General features: G+C 37.6%; 1 protein-coding gene and 1 long non-coding RNA gene across 3 annotated transcripts in view; one reads left to right on the top strand and one right to left on the bottom strand.

Moving 5' to 3' along the window:
- Positions 1-23,718, bottom strand: part of C2CD3 (C2 domain containing 3 centriole elongation regulator) — a 145,157-nt gene that overhangs the window by 108,663 nt on the left and 12,776 nt on the right. The window contains exons 4-7 of one of the 2 annotated variants that reach the window (XM_047071267.1): positions 14,825-15,048; positions 13,785-14,032; positions 7,122-7,254; positions 6,526-6,684 (exon numbers count right to left, since the gene is read on the bottom strand). In XM_047071267.1, the coding sequence (XP_046927223.1) occupies positions 6,526-6,684; positions 7,122-7,254; positions 13,785-14,032; positions 14,825-15,048 (764 nt within the window). The remainder of the gene's footprint in view (positions 1-6,525; positions 6,685-7,121; positions 7,255-13,784; positions 14,033-14,824; positions 15,049-23,718) is intronic. The other variant, XM_047071268.1, reaches the window with a different exon arrangement.
- Positions 16-22,724, top strand: LOC124505342 (uncharacterized). Its single transcript, XR_006960622.1, has 2 exons — positions 16-56; positions 21,994-22,724. It is a non-coding gene; the product is annotated as an uncharacterized LOC124505342 (long non-coding RNA).

Genomic DNA, 23,718 nt, shown 5'->3' with positions numbered 1-23,718 from the left:
ACTGTGGGGTCATGACCTGAGCCAAAGTCGGACGCTCAACTGACTGAGCCACCCAGGTAATGAACCGGTTATTAATAATAAAAGCAATAATATTTAGTAAATACTTAATATGTACCAGGTAACATGCTAAGCATTTATTATTAATTCTTTCAACTTTGCTTCCCATTCATGCTAGTTGCTATAATTTTACCACCCCCTCCTTTTTTTTAAGTTTATTTAAGTCATCTCTACACTCAAAACGGGCCTCAAACTGAAGACCCCAACACCAAGATTCAAATGCTCTTCCAACTGAGCTAGACAGGTGCCCCATCCTCTTCTTTAATTTCCAAAAAAAAAAAAAAAAAAAAAAACAAAAACACCAAACCAGCACATAATTACTACCTTCAAGTTAGATCATTTTCCTATAGTTCTTGGAACAAACAGATGCTCAATAGATATCTGCTCCTTTCCTCACCTTTTTTTAATCTACAGCAGGGTTTCTCAAACTTAGCACTACTGATATGATGGGTCAGATAATTCTTGGTCATTGGGAGCTGTTCTGTGCATTTTGGATCCCTGAACTCTACTCACCATATCTCTGTAGTACTCCCCCAGTTTTGATAATCCAAAATGTGTCCAGACATCACCAAATGTCTCATGGGGCTGGAAGTAGGGGAGAATAGCTCCCCAGTTGAGAACCACTGATCTATAGTAATCTAATAATCTCTCTCAAAGGTGAGAACTCCCTAACTGCCAAAACCCAACTAACAACTTCCCAATCCACATGGCTTCTCTGTAGCACCAGAACACTGTTCCTTTTTGAAGTTCTACTTTTTGGTATCTTACATAGCAATCATTTACTGAGGTTCCCGTCACTCAGTTACTTGCTTTTTTCCCTCCTGCATCACACACCCTTAAAGTTAAGATCTCCACTGTTTAGAATGCAGTCCTCTCCTTTTAATACTTTTTTACAATTAACATTTCTTTGAATGTATTCTACTGTCTATGACCCATTAAACAGGCATGTTGGAGTGGTGAGAGCAGGCATCTTTTGTTTCTGATCTTACAGGAAAAGCATTCAGTGTTTCATTATTAACTATGATGTTGGTTGTGGGCTTGTTGTTCATGGCCTTTGTTATATTGACGTACCTTGCTTCTATGCCCAGTTTGTTGAGAGGTTTCATCATGAATGGGTGTTGAATGTTGTCAAATGCTCTTTCTGCATTTACTGGGATGATCATATGATTTTCACCTTTCATTTTGTTAATACAGCATACCATATTTATTGATCTATGGATGTTGAACCATCCCTGTATCCCTGGAACAAATTCCACTTGATTATGCTGTATAATCCTTTTAATGTACTGTTGAATTCAATTTGCTATTTTGTCGAGAATTTTTGCAACTGTTCATCAGGGATATAAACCTATACTTTTATTTTCTTGTAGTATCCTTGTCTGGCTTTAGTATCAGAGTGCTGCTAGCCTTGTAAAATGAGTTTGGATGTGCTCCCTCCTCTTCTGTGTTTTGGTAGAGTTTGAGAAGGATTGGTACTAGCTCTTTAAATATTTGGTAGAATTCATTAATGGGGCGATCTGGTTCTGGACATGTTTTTTCTTGGGAGGTTTTGGTTTACTCTAAGGTTAGATTTTGTTAATCTCCTTACTGTAATCAGTCTGTTCAAGTTTTCTGTTTCTTTATGATTCAGATTTGGTAGGTTGCATATTTCCAGAAATTTATCCATTTTTTTTTCAAATTTTTATTTAAATTCCAGTTAGTTAACATATAGTGTAATATTGGTTTCAGGAGTAGAATTTAGTCATTCATGGGGCCCTGGGTGGCTCAGTTGGTTAAGGGTCTGATTTCAGCTCAGGTCATGATCTTGTGGTTCGAGCCCCGCGTCAGGCTCTGTGCTGACAGCTCAGAGCCTGGAGCTTGCTTCAGATTTTGTGTCTCCCTCTCTCTCTCTGCATCCCCCTCCGCGCCCCCCTCATGCTCTGTCTCTCAAAAATGAATAAAAACATTAAAAAAAAAAAAGAATTTAGTGATTCATCACATATAACACCCAGTTCTCATCATAACAAGTACCTTTTTTAAAAAATATTGTTTATTGCTTATTTATTTTTGAGAGAGACAGAGCATGAGAGCAGGGGAGGGGCAGACAGAGAGGGAGAAATAGGATCCAAAGCAGACTCCAGACTCTTGAATTGTCAGCACAGACTCTGACGTGGGGCTCGAACCCACAAACCACAAGACCATGACCTGAACTGAAGTCGGACATTTTATTAACTGAATGAGCTACCCAGGCACAAGTGCCCTCTTTAATTAATACCCATAACCTGGAATTTACCCATTTCTTGTAGATCTTCCAATTTGTTGGCATATCGTTTTCATGGTAGTCTCTTATGATTGTATTTCTGTGTCATCAGTCATAAGGAATCATAAGGCATCAGTCTGCTACCAGTTCATGTATTCAAAAACCCCCCAGCTCTTAGTTTCATTGATCTTTTATATTGCCTTAGTAGTCTATTTCATATTCTACTCTGATCTTTGTTTGCTTCCCTCTGCTAACTTTGGGCTTAGATTGTTTTTTCTCTAGTTTTTTTGTGGTATAAATTTAGTTATTTTATTTGAGACCTTTCTCATTTTTTATTTTATTTTTTAAAGTTTATTTATTTTGAAAGAGAGAAAGAGAGAGTGCATGAATGCATTAATAGGGAAGAGGCAGAGAGAGTGGGAGAAAATCCCAAGCAAGCTTGGGATTGATCTCATGAACATGAGACTCAGGGCTTCATCTCAAGAAGCATGAGATCATGACCCAATCTGAAATCAAGAGTGAGAGACTCAACCAAATGAGCCACCCAGCCACCCTACTTTGTTTTTTAATGCATATGTTTATACAATAAACTTTCCTCTTAGATCTGCTTGTGTTTCCAATTTCCTGTCTCAAGTTACTTTGATTTCCCTTTTGATTTCTTTGACTCACTGGTTGTTCAGGAGCCTGTCATTTAAATTCCACATATTTGTAAATTTTCTAGTTTTCTTCTTGAGGTTTTTAGTTTCATACTATTGTGGTCAGAAAAAAATGCCTGATATTTTCATCTCTTTAAATATATTAAGAACTGTGGCCCCATATATGATCACAGATCATGTTCCATGTGTGCTTGAAAAAAGTATGTATTTTGCAGCTGTTAGATGGAATGTTCTATATATGTGTATTAGTTCCATCTGGTCTGTGTCATTTAAGTCCAGTATTTCCTTATTGGTTTTCTGTCTGAATGATCTATCCATTGTGGAACATGTGGTATTAAAGTTCTCTGCTATTATTGTATGGCTGTTATTTATCCCTTCAGATTTACTCATATTTGCTTTACATATTGTATCTTCATTTTCCTTGACTTCTTGTATTGAATTCTGTATATTACACAAAACAGTCACCTGCCTTTCCTACCCATTTCAATGGTATTTTCTCATTCATACAATATGTAGGAATTGCTCAGTCTCTGGATCTCTTTCAGAGGGAACTGCTCTGTGCGTAGCTTTACATTCAATGTGTCCATGGGAGAACAGGAGTTCAGAAGCCTCCTATGTCACCATCTTGGTCAATTCTCCGGAGTAGCTGATGTCATTCCAATTCTGATACTGTTTATATGACCTTTCTTTTTTTCTTTCTAGAAGTTTTTAAGATCGTCTCCTTTTACCCAGTATTTTGAAAATTCATGATTGTATATCTTGATGTGTCTTTTTTCAGACCTTATGCTAGATTCTTTTAAAAAAAAGTTTCATTTAGACATAATTCACATAACATATAATTCATTCATTTAAAGTGAGAAGTTCAGTAGTTTTTAGTATATTTACAGATATGAACCATCACCACACTTTAAAAATATTTTCGTCACCTCAAAGAGAAACTATGTATCCATTAGCTATTATGACTTACCCCCCCCCATCATACCCAGCCCTAAAAAGCCCCTGAATCTACTTTTTGTTTCTCCAGATTTGTCTATTTTGTATGTTTCATATAAATGGACTCATAAAATATGTTCTCTTTTGTGACAACCTTCTTTCATTCAGCATGTTTTCAAGGTTCATCTAAGCTACAGTATGTTATCGGTACCTTATTCCATTTTCTGGCCAAATAATATTACAATTTATGAATACCCCACTTTTTTCTTCCCTATGTATCATCTCATGAACATTTTTAACTATTATGAATAATGCTGCTATGCAAATTCATGTACATGTTTTTGCATGGACTTATGTTTTCATTTCCCTTGGGTGTATACCTAGGAGCTGAATTGCTGGGTCAATGGTAACTCTACACGTTAACAGTTTGAGGAAGTGATTATTTTCCAAAGTAGCTATACCATTTTACACTGCTGTAAGCAGTGTATGAGGGTTCCCAATCCTCCACATCCTGACCAACACTGACTATCTGACTTTTTGATTCTAGCCATCCCAGAGCATATGAATGGTATCTCACTGTGATTTTGATATGCATTTCTCTGACAACTAATGGTGTTGGCATCTTTTCTTGTGTATATTAGCCATTTCACCATCTTCTTTGGAGAAATTTCTATTAAGATCCTTTGCTCATATTTAAAAAAAGTGTTTTTTAATGTTTGTTTATTTTTGCGAGAGAGAGACAGACAGACAGACAGACAAAAAGAGAGAGAGAAAGAGACCGACTGTGAGTCAAGGAGGGGCAGAGAGAAAGGGAGACACAGAAACTGAAGCAGGCTCCAGGCTCTGAGGTGTCAGAACAGAGCCTGACTCAGGGCTCGAAGCCATGGACTGTGAGATCATGACCTGAGCTGAAGTTGGATGCTTAACTTACTGAACCACCCAGGCACCCTGGGGAGGTGGGGGGGGGCATATTTTTAACTGAATGATTTGCCCTTTAATTATTAAGTTGTACGAGTTCTTTATATATTCTAGATATAAGTCCTTTATCAGATTTGAAAATATTTTCTCCATTTTGTCGTCTTTTCACTTTCTTAATAATGTTCTTTGAAGCACACTTTTAATTTTCATTAAGTCTGATTTATCTATTTTTTTTGTTGCTTGATTTTGATGTCATATTGAAGAAACCTTTTGTGAATCCAAGGTCATAAAGATTTACCTCAATTTTTGTTAAGACCTTTATAGTTTTAGCTCTTCCATTTAGCTATTTCATCTATTTTGAGATTTTTTTTTAAAATATGGCTTGAGATAAAGGTCCAACTTCATTTTTTGGCATGTGGCTAGCCAGTTGTCCCAGTAGCATTTGTTGAAAAGAATATTTCCCACTGACTGAACATCCTGTTGAGTATTAGCTGACCATAAACCCAGGTTTATTTCTAAACTCATTTTTATTCCCTTGATTTATATATCTGCCCTAATGTCAGTACCAAACTGATTTGATTACTACTTCTTTGCACTAAGTTTTAAAATGAGAAGTAGTGTGAATCCTCCCACTTTTTTCTTTTTCAAGACTGTTTTCGCTATTCTGGGTCCCCTGCAATTTCATAGGAAGTTTAGAATCAGGTTGTCAATTTCTACAAAGAAGTCAACTGAAATTCTGAGAAAGACTGCACTGAATCATGAACATGGGGATTTTTTCCACTTATTTAAATTTTTTAAAACTTTTTTTGATAATGTTTTGCAGTTTTCAGAGTTTATGTTTTGCACTTCTCTTGTTAAATTTATTCCTAAGTATTTTATTCTTATCAATGTTATTATAAATGGAATTGTTTCTTAATTTCATTTTTGGATTGTTCATTACAAGGATACAGAAGTATGACTGATTTTGTATATTGATCTTATATTCTGCAATCTTCCTGATTTTATTTTTTTAGTGGATTCTTTAGGATTTTGTACAGATCAGATCGTGTCATCTGTGAATAGAGATAGTTTTACTTCTTCCTTTCCAATTTGTATCCCTTTTACTTTTTTCATGCCTAATTACGTTGGCCACATAGGTAATAAGAGGCACAATAAGACCCTGAATTAAGCTGTATCTGTTTAAAATCTGAGTTCTGAGGGGTGCCTAGGTAGCTCAGTTGGCTGAGTGTCCAACTTCAGCTCAGGTCATGATCTTGCGGTTTATGGGTTTGAGCCCCGTGTCAGGCACTGTGCTGACAGCTTGGAGCCTGGAACCTGTTTTGGATTCTGTGTCTTCCTCTCTCTCTCTGCCATTCCCCGCTTGTGCTCTCTCTTATTCTTTACCAAAAATAAACATTAAAAAAATATATATAAATAGAAAAATAAAATCTGAGTTTTGAAAATTATACCCTAACAGTGGTATTGGGGAGAGAACTGGGAGATAACAATAGAAAGGTGGAAGACCATTCTGTAAGTGAAGCTAAGAATAAAAGGCTAAAGACTGGATTTTTACTTAGTAGGTAATAAGTAGTGATTTTTATTTAGTATGCAAATAATCAAGAGATTGACTTGAAAGTCAATTGACTAAGGAAGTGTTGCTTTCAGAAGATAAATCTGTTAACAATATACACAATGAATTGAAGGAAGAATTTAAAAGGAAGAAAGATAGTTAAAAGCCCTTACCTGCCCAAGAGCAGCTGTATGGCTCTGGTGTCAGCTTTTGTGTCATGTTTCCAAAATGTACTCTTAGTTGGAGGGAGGAGGTGATCTTCTATGTGGTCTTTAAATTGGTTCTTAGACAAGGCTTTAATTCTATGGTATGGAAAAGTACTTTCTGAGTGGCTAACATAGAGGAGAAATCTAAATCAGAATTAACTGAGCTAACAGATAGTACATGGAGATGGTTCAATATATAAAATTGAACACACTTTAGACTTAACTACCTTAAATATATATAAAACTTCACAATTTACAAAACCCTTTTCTACCTTAGAATGTAATTTGATTTCTGTCAGAGAAGGAGAAAGTATCCCCATTATACATATAAGCATGCCAGTTTATAGGGAGAAAAGAATTTAGCCATTTACATAAATTAGCAAATGCCAGTGCTAGGTCTAGATGTTGAGTGTCTTAACTCCTTATTTAGGCTTCCTTTCCACCACATTAAGAATTATTTGCTGAGCATTTCTAAGATTATTTAGTCTATAACTTAACAAAAACATACATTAGCAGCAATTAAGAAATGAACTGTTAAGAATCATGTTTACCCTGTAACTTACTGTGTTGAGGCTCTGAGGAAATCTTCCTTCGTGGGAGGATGAACTTCATCCAACAGCATGCTAGTATCTGGGCTCGATTTCATTGCAGAAATCACCATGGCATTACGCAGTTTATTGCCTTGTTCTAACAGAGCTGAAGAGGGCAAAAGCAGAACATGGAAAATCTAAAATCCAATAGTAATACTTGCAGTATTTGGCATCTCTCCTTCTATGACCAGACTTAACCTAGTATATTGTAATGGCTTACCCCACTAGCTTGAGAATTGTCTGCCTTCCCCACCAGCTTGAGAATTTCTTGAGGATACTCCCTTTACAAGAAATGTTTACTGAGCTATTATGGGGACTGTTTCAGATGCTGGCATTACAGCAGTAAATGAAGTCTATTCTGGAGGGAGGTCAGTGTGTCTAGGGTCATTATATGGTGGTGGGTCATTATATGAATGCATGGACTCTTCCAACTGGTATTTGTACATAATAAAGTTAATAATGTTTACACATTATTTTTGTATCTAGATATCTTACTGAATTCTATTATTTATAATAATGTCACTATTATCCAAAAAACACTAACTACGCCAGCTAAAATTTATAAGCCATAGTGATAATCTATTCCAAATTTATACTTTACGAATGAAGAAAATGCCAAAAAATTCCCATGACTTGTCTAAGATCATACAACAGGTTAATAGAAAAGTCAAGATGAAGGCTTCAGAGTTTCTGATAAGAAAAATTTACCTAAGTGGGGCGCCTGGTGGCTCAGTCGGTGAAGTACCTGACTTCAGCTCAGGTCATGATTGTGTGGTTTGTGAGTTTGAGACCCACATTGGGCTGTCTGCTGTCAGCACAGATTCTGGTTCAGATCCTCTACCCCTCCCCCACTCACCCCATCTCTCTCAAAAATAAAATAAACATTAAAAAAAAAAAAAGAAAAACCTACCTAAGTAAATTTACTATCCTTAGGCAACAACAACAATAATAGCAATGATAATTTACTGAACTCTTAACCATGTGCTGGGCACTACTCTACATATATTATATATTAACTCATTTAATCCTCCTAAGAATTCTCTGAGATAGGTACTATTATTTTCTTCATTTTACAGATGAAGAAAATTGAGGCACAGAAGATAAGTAACTTGCCCAAGTTATACACACAGTATAACCAGTATGACTTCACATCCTATGATTTTTATTTTTTATTATTATTTTTTTTAAGATTTTATGTTTTTAAATAATTTCCACACCCAACATGGCGCTCAGACTCAGAACCCTGGGATCAAGAGTTGCACACTCCACCAACTGAGCTGGACAGGCGCGCCTACATCCTATGATTTTAATTACTATACTAGATATGACGCTACTTTAGTCCTTAGACATCTTTTTAAAGCTTAGGACCAGTGGCATTATTCCAAGGAACAGTGGAAAGTATTATGTTCTTGAGGTTCCAGAGATGCTTTGGAGGTTAACTGAGACTAGACACCAAGTGCCCATCTCTCTTAGTCTAGAGTTTTAAAGCTTCCAAAAAGAAAGAAGATATGGTAGTCAGGCCAAGGGGGGGAAAAAGATCTATAAACATCTAACATTTGTTAGTATAAAGAATTCAAAATATAGCTTAAAAAGTAAAAAAAAAAACAAAACAAAACCTGAAATATCATATGTTCAATGAAAACACAACTAAACTAAAAGAAAATAAAGATCGACCATTCAGAATTCTAAGATAATTCCCCCCAGGATTCCCAACTCTGGTGTACACATATCTTCTCTCTGATTCAAACATTCATCTAAGTGCTGTGAAGAGATTTTGTAATTATGTTCCAAATCAGTCAACCTTAAGATAGAGAGATCTTCTTGGTTGCCCAAACCTTTTTTTTTTTTTTTTTTGTCTTGTTTATTTATTTTTGAGAGAGAGAGAAAGAGACAGAGCACAAGCAGGGGAGAGGCAGAGGGAGAGGGAGACACAGAATCTGAAGCAGGCTCCAGGTTCTGAGCTGTCAGCACAGAGTCCAACGTGGGGCTCAAACCTACAAGCCGAGAGATCATGACCTGGGCCAAAGTCAGATGCTCAACTGACTGAGTCACCCAGGAGCCCCTGCCCAAACCTTTTAAAAGCAGAGTTTTCCCTGCCTTTTTGCAGGTTATGATGTCCGAGATTTGAAGCAGGAGAAAGACTTAATGTATCCTTGCTGACTTTAAGGTGGAGGGAGCCAAAGGTCAAGAAATGTAGGCAGCCTCGGGGCGCCTGGGTGGCGCAGTCGGTTAAGTATCCGACTTCAGCCAGGTCACGATCTCGCGGTCCGTGAGTTCGAGCCCCGCGTCAGGCTCTGGGCTGATGGCTCAGAGCCTTGGAGCCTGTTTCCGATTCTGTGTCTCCCTCTCTCTCTGCCCCTCCCCCGTTCATGCTCTGTCTCTCTCTGTCCCAAAAATAAATAAAAAAAAAAAACGTTGAAAAAAAATAAAAAAAAAAAAAAAAAAAAAGAAATGTAGGCAGCCTCTAATATGCCCATTAATGTCACTACCCAGGAATACTTATCGTTAATATTGTGATATATTTCTTATAGTTTTTAAAATTATGTACACACACACACGTATTTATATATTTCCTCTTTTGTAAACATACGTATACTGTTTTGAAATTGCTTTTCACTTAATATACATTAACATTTTTAATGTAAATAATGGTAGCACAATAATTGTTCAGTATTGTTGTTTTTTTTTTTTAATTTCTTTAACACTCAGCCAAAAAAAATGATTGTCTTGTTTATTCAATGGGAAAGGGTAAGGAAAACATGGACTTGCTGGCATTGGAAATTTGGCTAAAGATTGCTATGTGACAGAAAATTCTTCTTTTAGTTTCTAGTTGGTACTTGGTTTTACTCAGTACAGTTTAAAGTTCTTCAATGAGGTGGGCACACTCAAATGTACTATGAATAAAGTGGATAATAACAAGCAGTGTTGATAGTAAACTTCAATTGATTTCAGGGCCATGTAGAAAAATAGTTTTTCTACTGATACCCAAAATGTTTCTGGAGAAATAATAGCCTTGGTACTTTGTGATCTAACCATACCCAACTATTTTCAATTCCATAAATACAATACTTCATGTTCTCAAAGCTCTGGGTATTTAATTTCATCAAAGAATTTGTCATACAGTATTATAATTCTCTATCTCACCCAATCAACTTTGAGACCAGGGATTGGCTCTTGCTGATTTTTATATTCTCAGTGTCTGATACAGTGCCTAGTATATATCAGGCATTTGATAAAACGTTTTAATAAATACTTCCACTGTTGTTTATATCATACGTAATTGTACTACATCTGCTTTGGAGTCTGTTTCCTTTATTAGACTGAATTCCTTAAGGTCAAAGACTATACATTATTTATCATTGTACCCCCAATACTCAAAACAATGATTGATCTAAAACAATCACTCAAAAGATACTTGGAGTCTGCTTGGGATTCTCTTTCTTCCTCTCTCTCTGTCTGCCCCTCTCTTGCTTGTGCGCACAGACATGTACTCTCAGAATACATAAACTCAAAAAAAAAAAAAAGTTTTTATCCCTGTTAAATAAAAATTCCTCAGAGAATGGAATAATTTAAAAGTGACTTAATCAGTAATTTATATCTAAATGGAAATAGGTACTTAAGATATTTTCCAAAAGCAGGTTTTAAAAAGGAAATAAACCTTGAGGAAAACAAGTAGGACAAGTCTGAGCACAGATGGTCCATTTATTGGCCTCCATGTGGTTTCATTGTTGAAACAGCCATTCTTGGAAAAGCTTTTCTAAAGTCAAAGACATGGCAACTAAAAAACATCTGATCTCCCCTTCTCAAGGGGAAGCTGGTACCTACATTATAAGAGCTGTCATGGCATCCTTCTGCACCTCAACTCAGTAATCATTTCCTAAATAAAAAAAGGCATTCAAGTGAGTTTAGGACAAATGTTTCCCTTGTTTATTTTCCACATGCCATGTGCACAGCCCCTGCTAAACTCAGGGAGATGTACAGCTTCTGGTTTTTGTTCTGACTCCTTGCTATCTATTCTAAACACAACTCTCATAAGAAGGATGTGCAGTTCATGTTTCATAAATACTAGCCAGTTCACCAATTCAGCTCTATACCTCTTTTCTGGTGTCATGTCAGTATAATAAAGACCAGGAAGACATTTACATTTACAGTATTTGTTACATCCCTCTCAGAATCCCAGCTCTAGACCTACTTTAGACTAGAGTGGGCCACTTAACCTTAGTTCTCCAGAATCTTGTGGTTGGAAGGGGCCTTAAAACATCCTATGTGTCCACTTGAAAATTCAATACAATCTGAAGAAGTCCCATCAGAAGGTGAACTAGCTCATGCTTGACCATTTCCAGTGATAGAGAATTCACTACCTCTTGAAACTGTCCTTTCCTATTGTGTGTAGGTCATACTATTTTTTGTGTGTGTGTGATGTTTAATTTTAAGAGAGAGAGACAGACAGAGTGTGAGAGGGAGAGGGGCAGAGAGAGAAGGAGACACAGATCCAAAGCAGGCTCCTGGCTCTGAACTATCAGTACAGAGCTCAACATGAGGCTTGAGCTCATGAACCGTGAGATCATGACCTGAGCCAAAGTCAGACGCCCAACCGACTGAGCCACCCAGGCGCCCCTGTACAGGTCATACTATTAACTCAGGCTGAGTCACAATCTGTCTTGTTTCATCTTTAAGACAACTGATCCTCATTAAATCTCATGGAAGAGACTACACATTGGCAGTCCATGTGCTGTACCTGTCATATTTTGCTTGGCTTGGACAGTAGAGCAGAAAGGTCTTTTTTTTTTTCTTCATTTTTTCAATGTTTATTTATTTTTGAGAGAGTGAGACAGAGCATGAGTGGGGAGGGGCACAGAGAGAGGGAAACAGAAGCAGAAGCCGGTTCCAGGTTCTGAGCTGTCAGCACAGAGACCGATGCTGGGCTCGAATCCATGAACTGTGAGATCATGACCTGAGCCAATGTCAGACGCTTAACCAACTGAGCCACCCAGGCACCCCAGAAAAGTCTTGATTTAAGGAAAAATGAAAAAAAAGGCAGGCCTAGGTAAACAATGAACCTACAGTAGGATAAAGCAGAGGACCTTGCCTTAGAGTCTAAAGGCAATAATGAACTAGAGCTGAGGAGCAGCTGCCCCCTTTGACAGGACAGGAACTCCATAATTCTGAGCCTGTGTTTTCATTTTTAAATGGGGATAACAATCCCTACCTCACTTGGTTTTTGTAAGATTATGTGGATAAGGTACTTGGCATAGTACCTAGCACATAATGAATGCTCAATAAATGATAGCTGTTTTTGTGAGGCTAAATAGCTCTTGGTGGTCCCTTCCTCAACCTAGTTACTCTCTTTAGAAGGAACTCATCTTTAGATCTTTACTCTCATGTTACTTTTCTAATGAGGCCTTCCTTTGCCAACCTATGTAAAACTAAAATCCCCTTCTCTCATCTGCCTTCCTTTGTTTTTTTCCCATTGCCATTATCATCATCTAACACTACATACTTACCTATTTACCTGATTTATCATTGGTCTTTCCATCTAGAATACAAGGTCCATGATGCAGAATTTTGTTTTTGTTTTAATTTAAATCGCTGTATTCTGACATGTAGAAGAATGCCAGACATATGATAGGTACTAAGTAAGTAACTGCTTAATGAGCAAAAAATATCTTTCTCCAAGTCTGGTGACTATACAAAATATTCCAGGTGTGAGCTGACAGGTGCAGATAGTATAGTATAGTATATTGGGATAATTCATTCTTGTTAATGTAGCCTAGGATTGCACTGAAGATTAACATTAATAGATTATAATCAGAGTATATTTTTTAAAATAGGGGATCACAGACATTTCAGTTGAAAAAATATGAATGAAATATCTTTCTTCATGAAAAAAATACCCTGACTAATGTAAATTATGTATCCAAATAGTTATTTTAAAGACTTTTCTACTAATGCTGCAGACATTCTACTTTGGAAATTTACTTGTGAGCATGGAAACAAATTCCTGTCATGCTACTAATGTTACAGAGATATATGGTTGAAGCATTACATTGTAATGTAAGGACCTCAGTTGCTTTTATAATACCACTCCCAAATAATCCTATTTGGACTTTTAAATTTCAATTTAAGCCCTTATATAGGTAAACTGACTTTCTTCTACTTCTGTTTGGCTGCAAGTCATATTCAATTCCCAGGTTTAAGATTAGCAGTTGTTGTGCACTGAATATTTCCACTGAGACCAACAATTTTCAGAATGTGAGACAGATTTAGTACTAGCCTCTCCACAGTGGTACAATTAAATACTACTGATGAGACAAGAAGCATATTTGCTTTAAATTATTTGTGGAAAAATAAGGAATAATATGATATGATAAATGCTTTCCCCCCATATCCAGGTTCATTTTAAATGGCTCCTTCCCTAAACCTACAGTTGTAAGCACCAATAATTATTTAGAAGTAACTTACTGGTTTAATGGAGCTGCCTTTAAATGATGAGAGATTCTGAATGTCAGTGAGATTACTCACTTTTATTTGGCTATTTAGTTCAAGCAGAAGTCTTGGTTCTCTTTGAAGACTGACTAACAGGCAGAGTAATTCTAATAAATATAGCTTAGTCTTTATTCATAAATACATACATACCTGAAAGAAGGTCCTTGGTAGGGGGGTTGTTTGAAGAAACAATGCATGAGTCACTGTGACTCTTGGCCACTGTCGTAATTTGAGGCTGGAATTCAGAACTGTTAAGAAGGGACATCTGCTTCCGTGGGGCTCTGCCTTTCAGAGTCATACACTCTAAACTCTGTCCTGAATTAAGATGGTGTTGTAGTCCAAAGGAAGAATCCTTTATGGTATCAGAGTTCTCTGCAAAGTACAAGTGGTCCTTTCCCCTGTTTTAAAATAAAGGAGAATTTTAGCAATATATTACCCATTACGGTAACATTTCACTTTGTCGGAGACAGAAAGTGCATGAGTGGTTTATAGCAGTGTAGTTTAGACTTCGTAAATTCATTTTTGATCTCCCAAATGAAATAAATAATACATGCTTCACCTACAGTTGTATGGTTGCGGCTCAAGTGAGACAATGAAATAAAGAGCTCAGCACAGAGCCAGACACAAAACAAATGCCTCGTAATTATTTAAAAGACAAATCTATTTCGGGGCGCCTGGGTGGCTCAGCTGGTTGAGCATCTGACTCTTGATTTTGGCTCAGGTCATGATCCCAGGGTCGTGGGATCAAGCCCCACATTGGGCTCTGCAATGAAGCATGGAGTCTGCTTGGGATTCTGTCTCTCTCCCCACCTCTGCCCCTCTACCCCACTCATGCTCACTATCTCTCTTAAATTAGAAAATAAAAAAATCTATTTCTCTTACTCCATTCTGTTTCACGAAATACCACCCTTTCCCTCCTTTCCCTCATGGACATCTATCATGGCATCTGTGTATGACTTAATCTTACTTATTTATCTGTACATTGGTCTCCCTAATAGATTGTGAGCAATCCTCAAAGATAAGAATTGTCTCATTAATTTCTATGCCTAGTAATTGGTACTGGCCTAGGCACACAGTAGGTACTTCATATTTATTTGCTGAATGAATGACTACATTCAGTCTTTAATCCAAACACAAATAAAAGAAATGATCAGTACAGTGGGAGTTAGCTGACAGACTGTGGTAATTACCTCGGAGTGGTTGATCTACTACTGTTAGCTGTTAACTCTTTTCCGTCCATTTTGGTGGTAGGTATCCTACGAGGCCTTGATGGAACCAGAAACTGAGTATTGTTGGGTTCAGTATATTCTCTGAATTCCTGCTCAGATAAAACCACATTTTCTGTCATGTCAGTGGTAGGAAGAGGATTGTAGCTGTCATAAGTTTCTGACAGAGGCTCCAGAGCAAGTGAGACCTGAAAGAGACATGTAATATATCATAAATTTTCTTTGGTATTGACTAATTTTAAGACTCCCTGATTAATATGGCCCCCACTCCTTATAGGATCAAGTTCAAATTCCTGCCTACCTCAGAAGCCTTACCTCTCACTTTCCTCCCCTCATCCATCCCTCTCTCCCAGATATAGCAATTATTTAGGGTTCTCTAAATGTACCTTATGTTTCATTCCCTTATGTCTTTGTATATGCAATTTCTTGCAATATTACTTTCTCTGTGAAAACTTCTTTGTGTCTAGATAGAAATGTCATGGCCGTTTCCTTCATGTTTCCACTTATTCTTTATCTATCCATCAATATAAGCCCCATTCATTGAACTTACTACAGGCCATAAGGTGTGCTAAGTTTGTCACACCGAGAAGCTCATGTAATGAATGATATAACTCTGTCAGGAAAGTATACTGTTCTATTTGAAGGAAAAAAAAAAAAAGCAGAGGCTTACAGGAGGTATTTTGTAACTTTTATTTCATTCATTATCCTGATTAGATTCTGAATTCCTTGAAGGCATGGACTTGTTCTTTTCATTTTTGTCTGGACTGAATAGCATAAGACACACTTAGTGTGCAAGTCTATTATGCCTAACAATGTCTAATTATTATGTCTGATGAATAAAAGAATAGTAACACCTTCCACATCCCTATTGTTGGTTATTTGAGAAAAATAAGACCTTAATTCTATGCTAGAGATTAGGCAGGGGGAAGAGGGAAAAACACTAACATGAAAAGTAATCACTTGAAGTTTCTTTTATCATCTCATTCCTGTGAGTTCAGGTTCTCTACTAAATGGCTCTCCAGCCCCTGAAAAGCCTAATGGAGGAACAGTCTAAAACATACAGCCTAAAGCAAAACTTTAGGAAAGAAATGGAAGAATATACCACAAAATAAAAGAATGATGTTGAAAGTTCAGTTCCAATGACAGAGAAAGCAGAAGGAACTGTTCGAGCAGCCAGAGTTAAATAATGATAAATGGCCTAACACAATAAGGGAAGGTTGCAGTTAGATTATTTTAAGATGTCTCTGGAAAGGTCAATGGAATAATTTGTGCAGAGAAACTGCAAAGGCACAGACTCAATAAAATACACCTGGCTCCTGATGAGGAGAATTCTTTTCATGAACCAGGTAACATAAAGCCTTTTAAATCTGTTCACCATCAAGATTTTCTACAAAGACAAATGACAGGAATGCAGTAGGATAAATACTCTGTGCAGTGATCACTGTAATAGCATCACATAAAATCCTGGCTGCCCAAATGTAAATGTCAGAAAGCGTTCCCTTACCATTCATCATTTCCCAAAAGGCTGCCACTGTATTTTAGAAACAAAGAAGACACTGAGAATAAAGGCGATGTCCCTGGCCTTAACCATGACTTGCTATCTGGCACTGAGCTTTGCTTTTTCTCTAAGCAGATCTGAGCCAATCACAAAACAGCTCATAGGCCTATACTACCAGTGGCTCTTAAAGAAAGAAGAAAGTCCAGGTACCTGCTATGCCAATCTTATAATTAAAACATGTGCTAACCTAACTTCTCTGTTCAAGAAATATTTATTGGTACTAGCTCAATGCCAGGCTGTGTGCTACCTGTCTAAGGCAAAGAGATGAATAAAATATGGAACCTGACCCACAGAGGACCATGGTATTTTATATGGGAACTTAAAAAAAAGTAATTTTAATATAAGATGGTGAGCTCTGAGATAGGGATATATACTGGATGGTATGAGAAAGAGAGGTCTGAGCTTGGGGAAGAGGTGAGGAAGGAGTGCCAGGGATGGTTTCCAGAAGTGAAATGTAAACATCTGGATTTAGAATTTTATTTATTAAAAAAAATTTTTTTTAACATTTATTTATTTTTTTAAAAATTTTTTTTTCAACTTTTTTTTTTTTTATTTTTATTTTTGGGACAGAGAGAGACAGAGCATGAACAGGGGAGGGAGACACAGAATCGGAAACAGGCTCCAGGCTCCGAGCCATCAGCCCAGAGCCTGACACGGGGCTCGAACTCACGGACCACGAGATCGTGACCTGGCTGAAGTCGGACGCTTAACCGACTGCGCCACCCAGGCGCCCCTACATTTATTTATTTTTGAGACAGAGAGAGACAGAGCATGAACGGGGGAGGGTCAGAGAGAGGGAGACACAGAATCTGAAACAGGCTCCAGGCTCTGAGTTGTCAGCACAGAGCCCGACGCGGGGCTCGAACTCACGGACCGCGAGATCATGACCTGAGCCGAAGTCGGCCGCTTAACAGACTAAGCCACCCAGCTGCCCCTGGATTTAGAATTTTGTATAGGAATGATACAGATAAGGCTGAGGGAGGTTGAGGCACAACATTCCAGGTAGAGGGAAGAGCATGAGTCAAGCTTTAGAGGTATAAAATGTTTCAGCAATTCCTACAAATCCAAGAGATTGCCACTCTTAACTCCTCTGCTTCCATATAATGTACCCAATACACTCCTACATTCACCTCCTAGATTAGCATTCCTGTCCACCTCAGTCATACTCCTCCTCAATCACGGTTCATCCTTGTGTTCACTCCTCTGCCAATCCCCTCACAGAGCCCTGTAGGATTTCTATTTCATACAAACTTCCTTACCACTTCAACTGAACATTCCCTTTTTTTTAAAATGCCCCAATTTCTCTGAAGTCTTCTCCAATGGAAACTACTGCTTTTACTAGCTGGGATGAGGGAAGTTGACTTATTCCGTTCTGGTACCATCCCCAGACCATCATTCTGTCACCTAAATATATCACATCTCTTCAGAAGCCCATGCCACCCACAAATACCATAAGTCTACCATAAAAGTCTCACACCCATAACAGAGCAACCCTAGGGACATTCATCAGTCTTCTCTCAATGACTCAAGGCTGTCTTTAACACTAAGCTGCCCACGATGATCTACTACAACATCAGCATCAGTGACAGCCTATTAGTATGCCTATTTTTCAGACCTATGCTGGTCAACACAGCACTTAAAAATTTTTTTTTAAATTATGTAACCATGCTTTACAATACCAGATTTTGTGTAAAATTTAGTAATTCTGGCTTCTCTTGGAAAATCAGAAAATCCAACAATGCTGGGTCTCCATTCCAATGTGGCAAAAATTAGATGAAGTAGACTAGCGGCTTTAGTCAGGGTACATGCTCCAATTTGAAAAGTCCCCAGCCATATTTCAATGAGGCAGACTGATAACTATTGTTCATCATCACATTTGGTCTGTGGGAGCTTTTAAAAATTTTACTTTCTTACAATAAAATGGACATTTTTGTGTGTAAATACACTCCTATAAATTTTAACCTATGAATAGATGCATGTAACCACCACCACAATCGAGATAGAGAACACTTCCATCATCTCAAAAAGCTCCCTGAAGCTATCCCTCTGTAGTCACACGCTCCCTTCACCCCTAATCCCTAGCAACAGCTGATCTATTCTCGACTATTATGGTTCTGGCTTTTTGAGAATGTCATATAAATGGAAAACATATGGTATGTAACCTTTTGAGACAGGCTTCTTTCACTCAGAGTAATGCCTCTCAGGTTCCTCTATGTCGTGTGTGTATCAATAGTTCATACCTTTTTTACAGACTTAGTAGTATTCTATTATTAACGTGGCTTGTCACACTGGTTGATTTTCAAAAACTGAGACAGTCTTGCATTCCTGGGATAGACCCCACCTGGACATGGTCTTATTATCCTTTTTATATAGTGCTGGACCCAACTCGCTAATATTTTCTTGAGGATTTTTAGGTTTATTTTTAGGTCTAGATCTTAAACTGTCCTTCTCTAGTTTTGCTATCAAGGTGGTGCAAGACTCATAAAATAAGCTGAAAAGTATTTTCTCCTATTTTCTGGAAAAGATTGTGCAAAATTGGTACACTTCCTCCCACCCCCACCCCCCTTCCTTTCTTTATTTGGACAGACAGAATCCCAAGCAAGTTCCAGGCCAGCAGCACAGAGCCCAATGCAAGACTTGAACTCATGAACTGTGATATATCATGACCTGAGCCGAGATCAAGAGTTGGATGCTTAACTGATGGTGCCACCCAGGTGCCCCTTCCATTTTTTTTAAATGTTTGGAAGAATTTGCCAGTAAAATTAACTTGGCCTGGAAGGGTTTTTTTGTAAAAGGGTTTAAAATGCAAAAGCAATTTAATAGTTACAGGTCTATTCAGGTTATGTATTTCTTTTTTTATTTGAGAGAGAGAGAGCATGCACACACACACATGGTGGGGGGGGGGGCAAAGGGAGAGAGAGAATCTTTAACAGGCCTCATGCTCAGCACAGAGCCCAATGTGGGACTCACTCCCACAACCCTGGGATCATGACCTGAGCTGAAATCAAGACTCAGAGCTCAACCAACTGAGCCACACAGGTGCCCCAGGTATTTCATTTTGAGTGATTTTTGGTAGTTTGTGGTTTTCGAAGAATTCATGTAAATTGTCAAATTTAGGTGTATAGAGTTTATACTATTCCTGTACCATCTCTGGGTTCTGTAGACTATGGTCTTTCTTACAGCAGAATCAAGAGGAAAGTGAAATATTTCTCCTGTCCCAGAGAGAATTAGAGACCCATGATTTTCAAAAGAAATGTGAGAAGGCATATTTCTGTGTGGAAGAGAATATTCCTAATGATAAAATAAGGCAAAAAAAAAAAACCCACAAAAAGTGACTGTTAGGGGGTAAAATGTGACTGTCAAAAGACAGCATTATGAAACAACCTATAGTAGAATTATAATTAGTATGTAAAAAAGATGCAGGACAAAAATGGAATAAACAGAAAAGTACTGATTTTAAATAAGGTTTGTTTTTAAAATGCAAATAAAATAAGTGATACTCCTATGACGTGAAATTATGTATTAAGATAAGAACTTTAAGGTATCAAAGTCTCAGGGTGCTTGGGTGGATCAGTCAGTTAAGCATCTGGCTCTTGATTTCAACTCAGGTCACGATCTCAGGATCATGGGATTGAGCCCAGCATCGAGTTCCTCACGGAGCGTGGAGCCTGCTTGGGATTCTCTGCACCACCCCCATCCCTCTCCCCCACTCGTGCTCTCTCTATCCTTAAAATAAAAATAAATTTTAAAAAAGAATGTCTTAGTAATAATATCCTAACTTCAAAAATTATTGTGCTAAGATTCTGCCCTTGATTGGAAACACTCATGTTTGTAAACAGTTATTTTGTTGTTAAACTGAAGAAAAACTAAATTTTATTCTTAAATGGTTTAAAAAAATCAATGCTGTAGTGTCCACCAAATGTAAAATGTCTGATATTTTTAGTCAGATCAAAGGAACTGATTTCAAAATGAAAGAATTTATAATTTACTTGTTCTTCAATTACAATGTAAAAGAATCATACGTATGTATATATTATGCTACCTGCCTATATAATAAATTATGTGAATGTGGTCTTGCTCAAAATATTTTATTGTACTGTACTTAACTTTATTCTAGTGATAAGATGATAAAATGCGTACATGATGACATTAAGTTTGATGAACAACATAAGCATTGTGACATGGAGATCGGCTACTACTGATCTTCTGAGGATAAGTCAGAAGGAGGATCACATGCTTCCCAACTACACTAAAACCACCGAAAGAGAAATTGCGGATAGGGGAGACTACTGTACTTTGTTGTTGTGGCATGAAACTTGCTCAGTAATTTTGGTTAGATCAACAATCAATGTTTATAGTATAACTGAGTGGGCAGGTTGGGAGATGGGGAGGTAGAAGGATGTGGGATTGAGCTAAATTTGCATCTTCTGTATTAGGAAGTCAGAAGACAGTGCCTGAAAACTGAGAGGGTGGGGGAGGAGATGAAGATGTGACATAAATATAAGCATATTATTTGGAACTATAGAGGTAAATACCATAATGATGAATCAGGGGCAGGAGTTGAAAGTAGTTGCCTCTGGGAAAAGTATGGGTCTATGTGAGGGACTCATTTTTGTAACAGTGTTATTTGACTCTTTATGTGAAGGTAAAATATTAATTTAAAAATGACTTTTAAAACTGAGTATCAGGGGCACCTGGGTGGCTCAGTCGATTGAGCATCAGACTTCGACTCAGGTCATGATCTCATGGTTTGTGAATTCAAGCCCTGCATCAGGCTCTATGCTAACAGCTCAGAGCCTGGAGCCTGCTTTGGATTCTGTGTCTCCCTCTCTCTCTGCCCCTCCCCTGATCACGTTCTGTCTCTCTCTCTCTCTCTCAAAAATAAATAAATATTAAAAAACTTTTTAAAAAATGAGTATGCAGTGAGTGATGGGAGTTCTTGTCATATCACTGCTTTGCTGGTCCCCAAAACAGTCTTCAAACTTTTTTTTTTTTTTCAACGTTTATTTATTTTTGGGACAGAGAGAGACAGAGCATGAACGGGGGAGGGGCAGAGAGAGAGGGAGACACAGAATCGGAAACAGGCTCCAGGCTCTGAGCCATCAGCCCAGAGCCCGACTCACGGACCGCGAGATCGTGACCTGGCTGAAGTCGGACGCTTAACCGACTGCGCCACCCAGGCGCCCCCCCAAAACAGTCTTGAATTGACTACATATGGAATCCCTCTTTAAAGCTGAACCATAAGATATACTGATTACTTTTTCTTTCCTGTGAAGGAGCCAGAGAATTAATATTTTAGGCTTTGCATGCCATAGAGTTTCTGTCATAATTACAGTAGTCCCTCCTTATCCACGGGGGATATGTTCCAAGATCCCCAGTGGATGCCTCGAACTGCACATAGTACTGAACCTATACATATGTTTTTTTCTTATATACTTACATAACTATGACAAAGTTTAACTTAAAAATTAGGTACAGTAAGAGATTTACAATAGCTAATAATAAAATAAAATAAATTATGTGAATGTGGTCTTGCTCAAAATATCTTATTGTACTGTATTTACCTTTATTCTAGTGATAAGATGATAAAATGCACACGTGATGACATTAAGTGTGGTGAACAACCTAAGCATTGTGACATGGCGATAGGCTGATACTGACTTCTGAGGATAAGTCAGAAGGAGGATCATCGGCTTCCCAACTACATTAAAATCACCAAAAAAGAAACTGCAGATGTGGGCGGGGGGACTACTCTACATTGCTGTTACAGCGTGGAAGGTGCAACAGACCACACGCAAATAAGTGAGTATGGCTGTGTTCTAATAAAATTATCTACAAATATAGGTGGTGAGTGAGTCAGACTTGCCTTGGGGGTTATATAGCCTGTGAATCCCTGAAGAAGATAATGGCCCAAAAGCCTATGAAAAAATACTCAATATATTAATCATCAGGAAATACAAACTAAAACCATAGTGAGATATCAGTACCTACTCAGTAGAACACTAGAATGACAAAAATTAAAAAGACTATCCAAACCAAGTAATGGCAAGGACGTGGAGCAACTACATACCAAGTAGATGTTTATACGGAGAATGTTTATATACTACTGATGGGAATGTAAAGTTATGCAACCACTTTGGAAACGGTCTGGTAGTTTCTTAAAAAGTTAACCATGACTCAGCAATTCCATTTTTGGGTATTTTCCGAAGAAAATAAAAACACGTGTCCACACAAAGAGTTGCTTTATTCATAACAAGCAAAAAGTAGTAAAAAAAAATAAAAATAAAAACAAAACAAAACAAAAAACAAACAAAAAAAGAAAACCCAAATGTCCACCAACTGGTAAATAGATTAAAAAAAACAAAACAAAACCACAACTGTGAAATTATCAATGCAATAGAACATACCTCTGCAAAAGGGAACTACTGATATACAAAACAATACGGATGAATCTCTAAAACTGGCTCCTTTTACTTACTCTATTAATATTTCTTAGTCTGGGGGCACCTGGGTAGCTCAGTCAGTTAAGCTTTGGACTCTTGATTTCAGCTCAGGTCAAGCCCCACATTGGGCTCTGTGCTGACAGTGAGGAGCCTGCTTGGGATTCTCTCTCCCTCTCTCTCTACCTCTCCCCTGCTTGCGTTCTTTCTCGCTCTCTCAAAATAAATAAACGTAAAAAAAAAAATTCTTAGCCTGGGTGAGGAGACAATGGGCATTCCACTATATGTTGTTTTTATATTTTATACATATAAGATATTGTTTTGCATATCTCTAAGAAAAACAAAAAAAAGTTAACAAAATATATAGTGCCTAACATATGGTAGATAGGCATACAATAAATGCTGATGAGAAAACTATCAGAATGAACTTCTTCAATTTTGTCTATTTCAAAATGTTCTTCCTCTTTTCCTACTGGTTATAATTCCTCTATTCCCAACGTAACCCTATTAGCTGAGTTCATGATAAAAACTCATTCCCATTTAATTCTCTTCATGACCTTCATGATACTGGCTCAGTTATCCTCTTCAATTTCTTTCTTCACTTGCTTCTCTTTGGTCTACAAACAAATCATGCTCTAAAAAGGGGCCAGCAAGTGTATTCCGTAAAGGGGCAGAGAATAAATATTTTAGGCTTTATTTATTGGATGTTAGTTTTCAAATAACCATTTTAAAAATGCAAAAACCACGTTCAGTTAGAAGGCCAGATATGGAACACCAGGCAAAGTGCGTCAACCCCTGTTCTAAAACAGTAATGATCAAACTTCTGAATTCTGCTACCCACAGTTAGTGTCCTCTCAAAT

Source organism: Lynx rufus, unplaced genomic scaffold, assembly GCF_022079265.1.
Source record: "Lynx rufus isolate CCGP_SWC_20201006 ecotype Redwood Valley unplaced genomic scaffold, mLynRuf1.p SCAF_9, whole genome shotgun sequence".
Classification (NCBI taxonomy): Eukaryota; Metazoa; Chordata; class Mammalia; order Carnivora; family Felidae; genus Lynx; species Lynx rufus.
The sequence above is the reverse complement of the archived record's forward strand: the minus strand, read 5'-3'. Positions and strand labels throughout refer to the sequence as shown.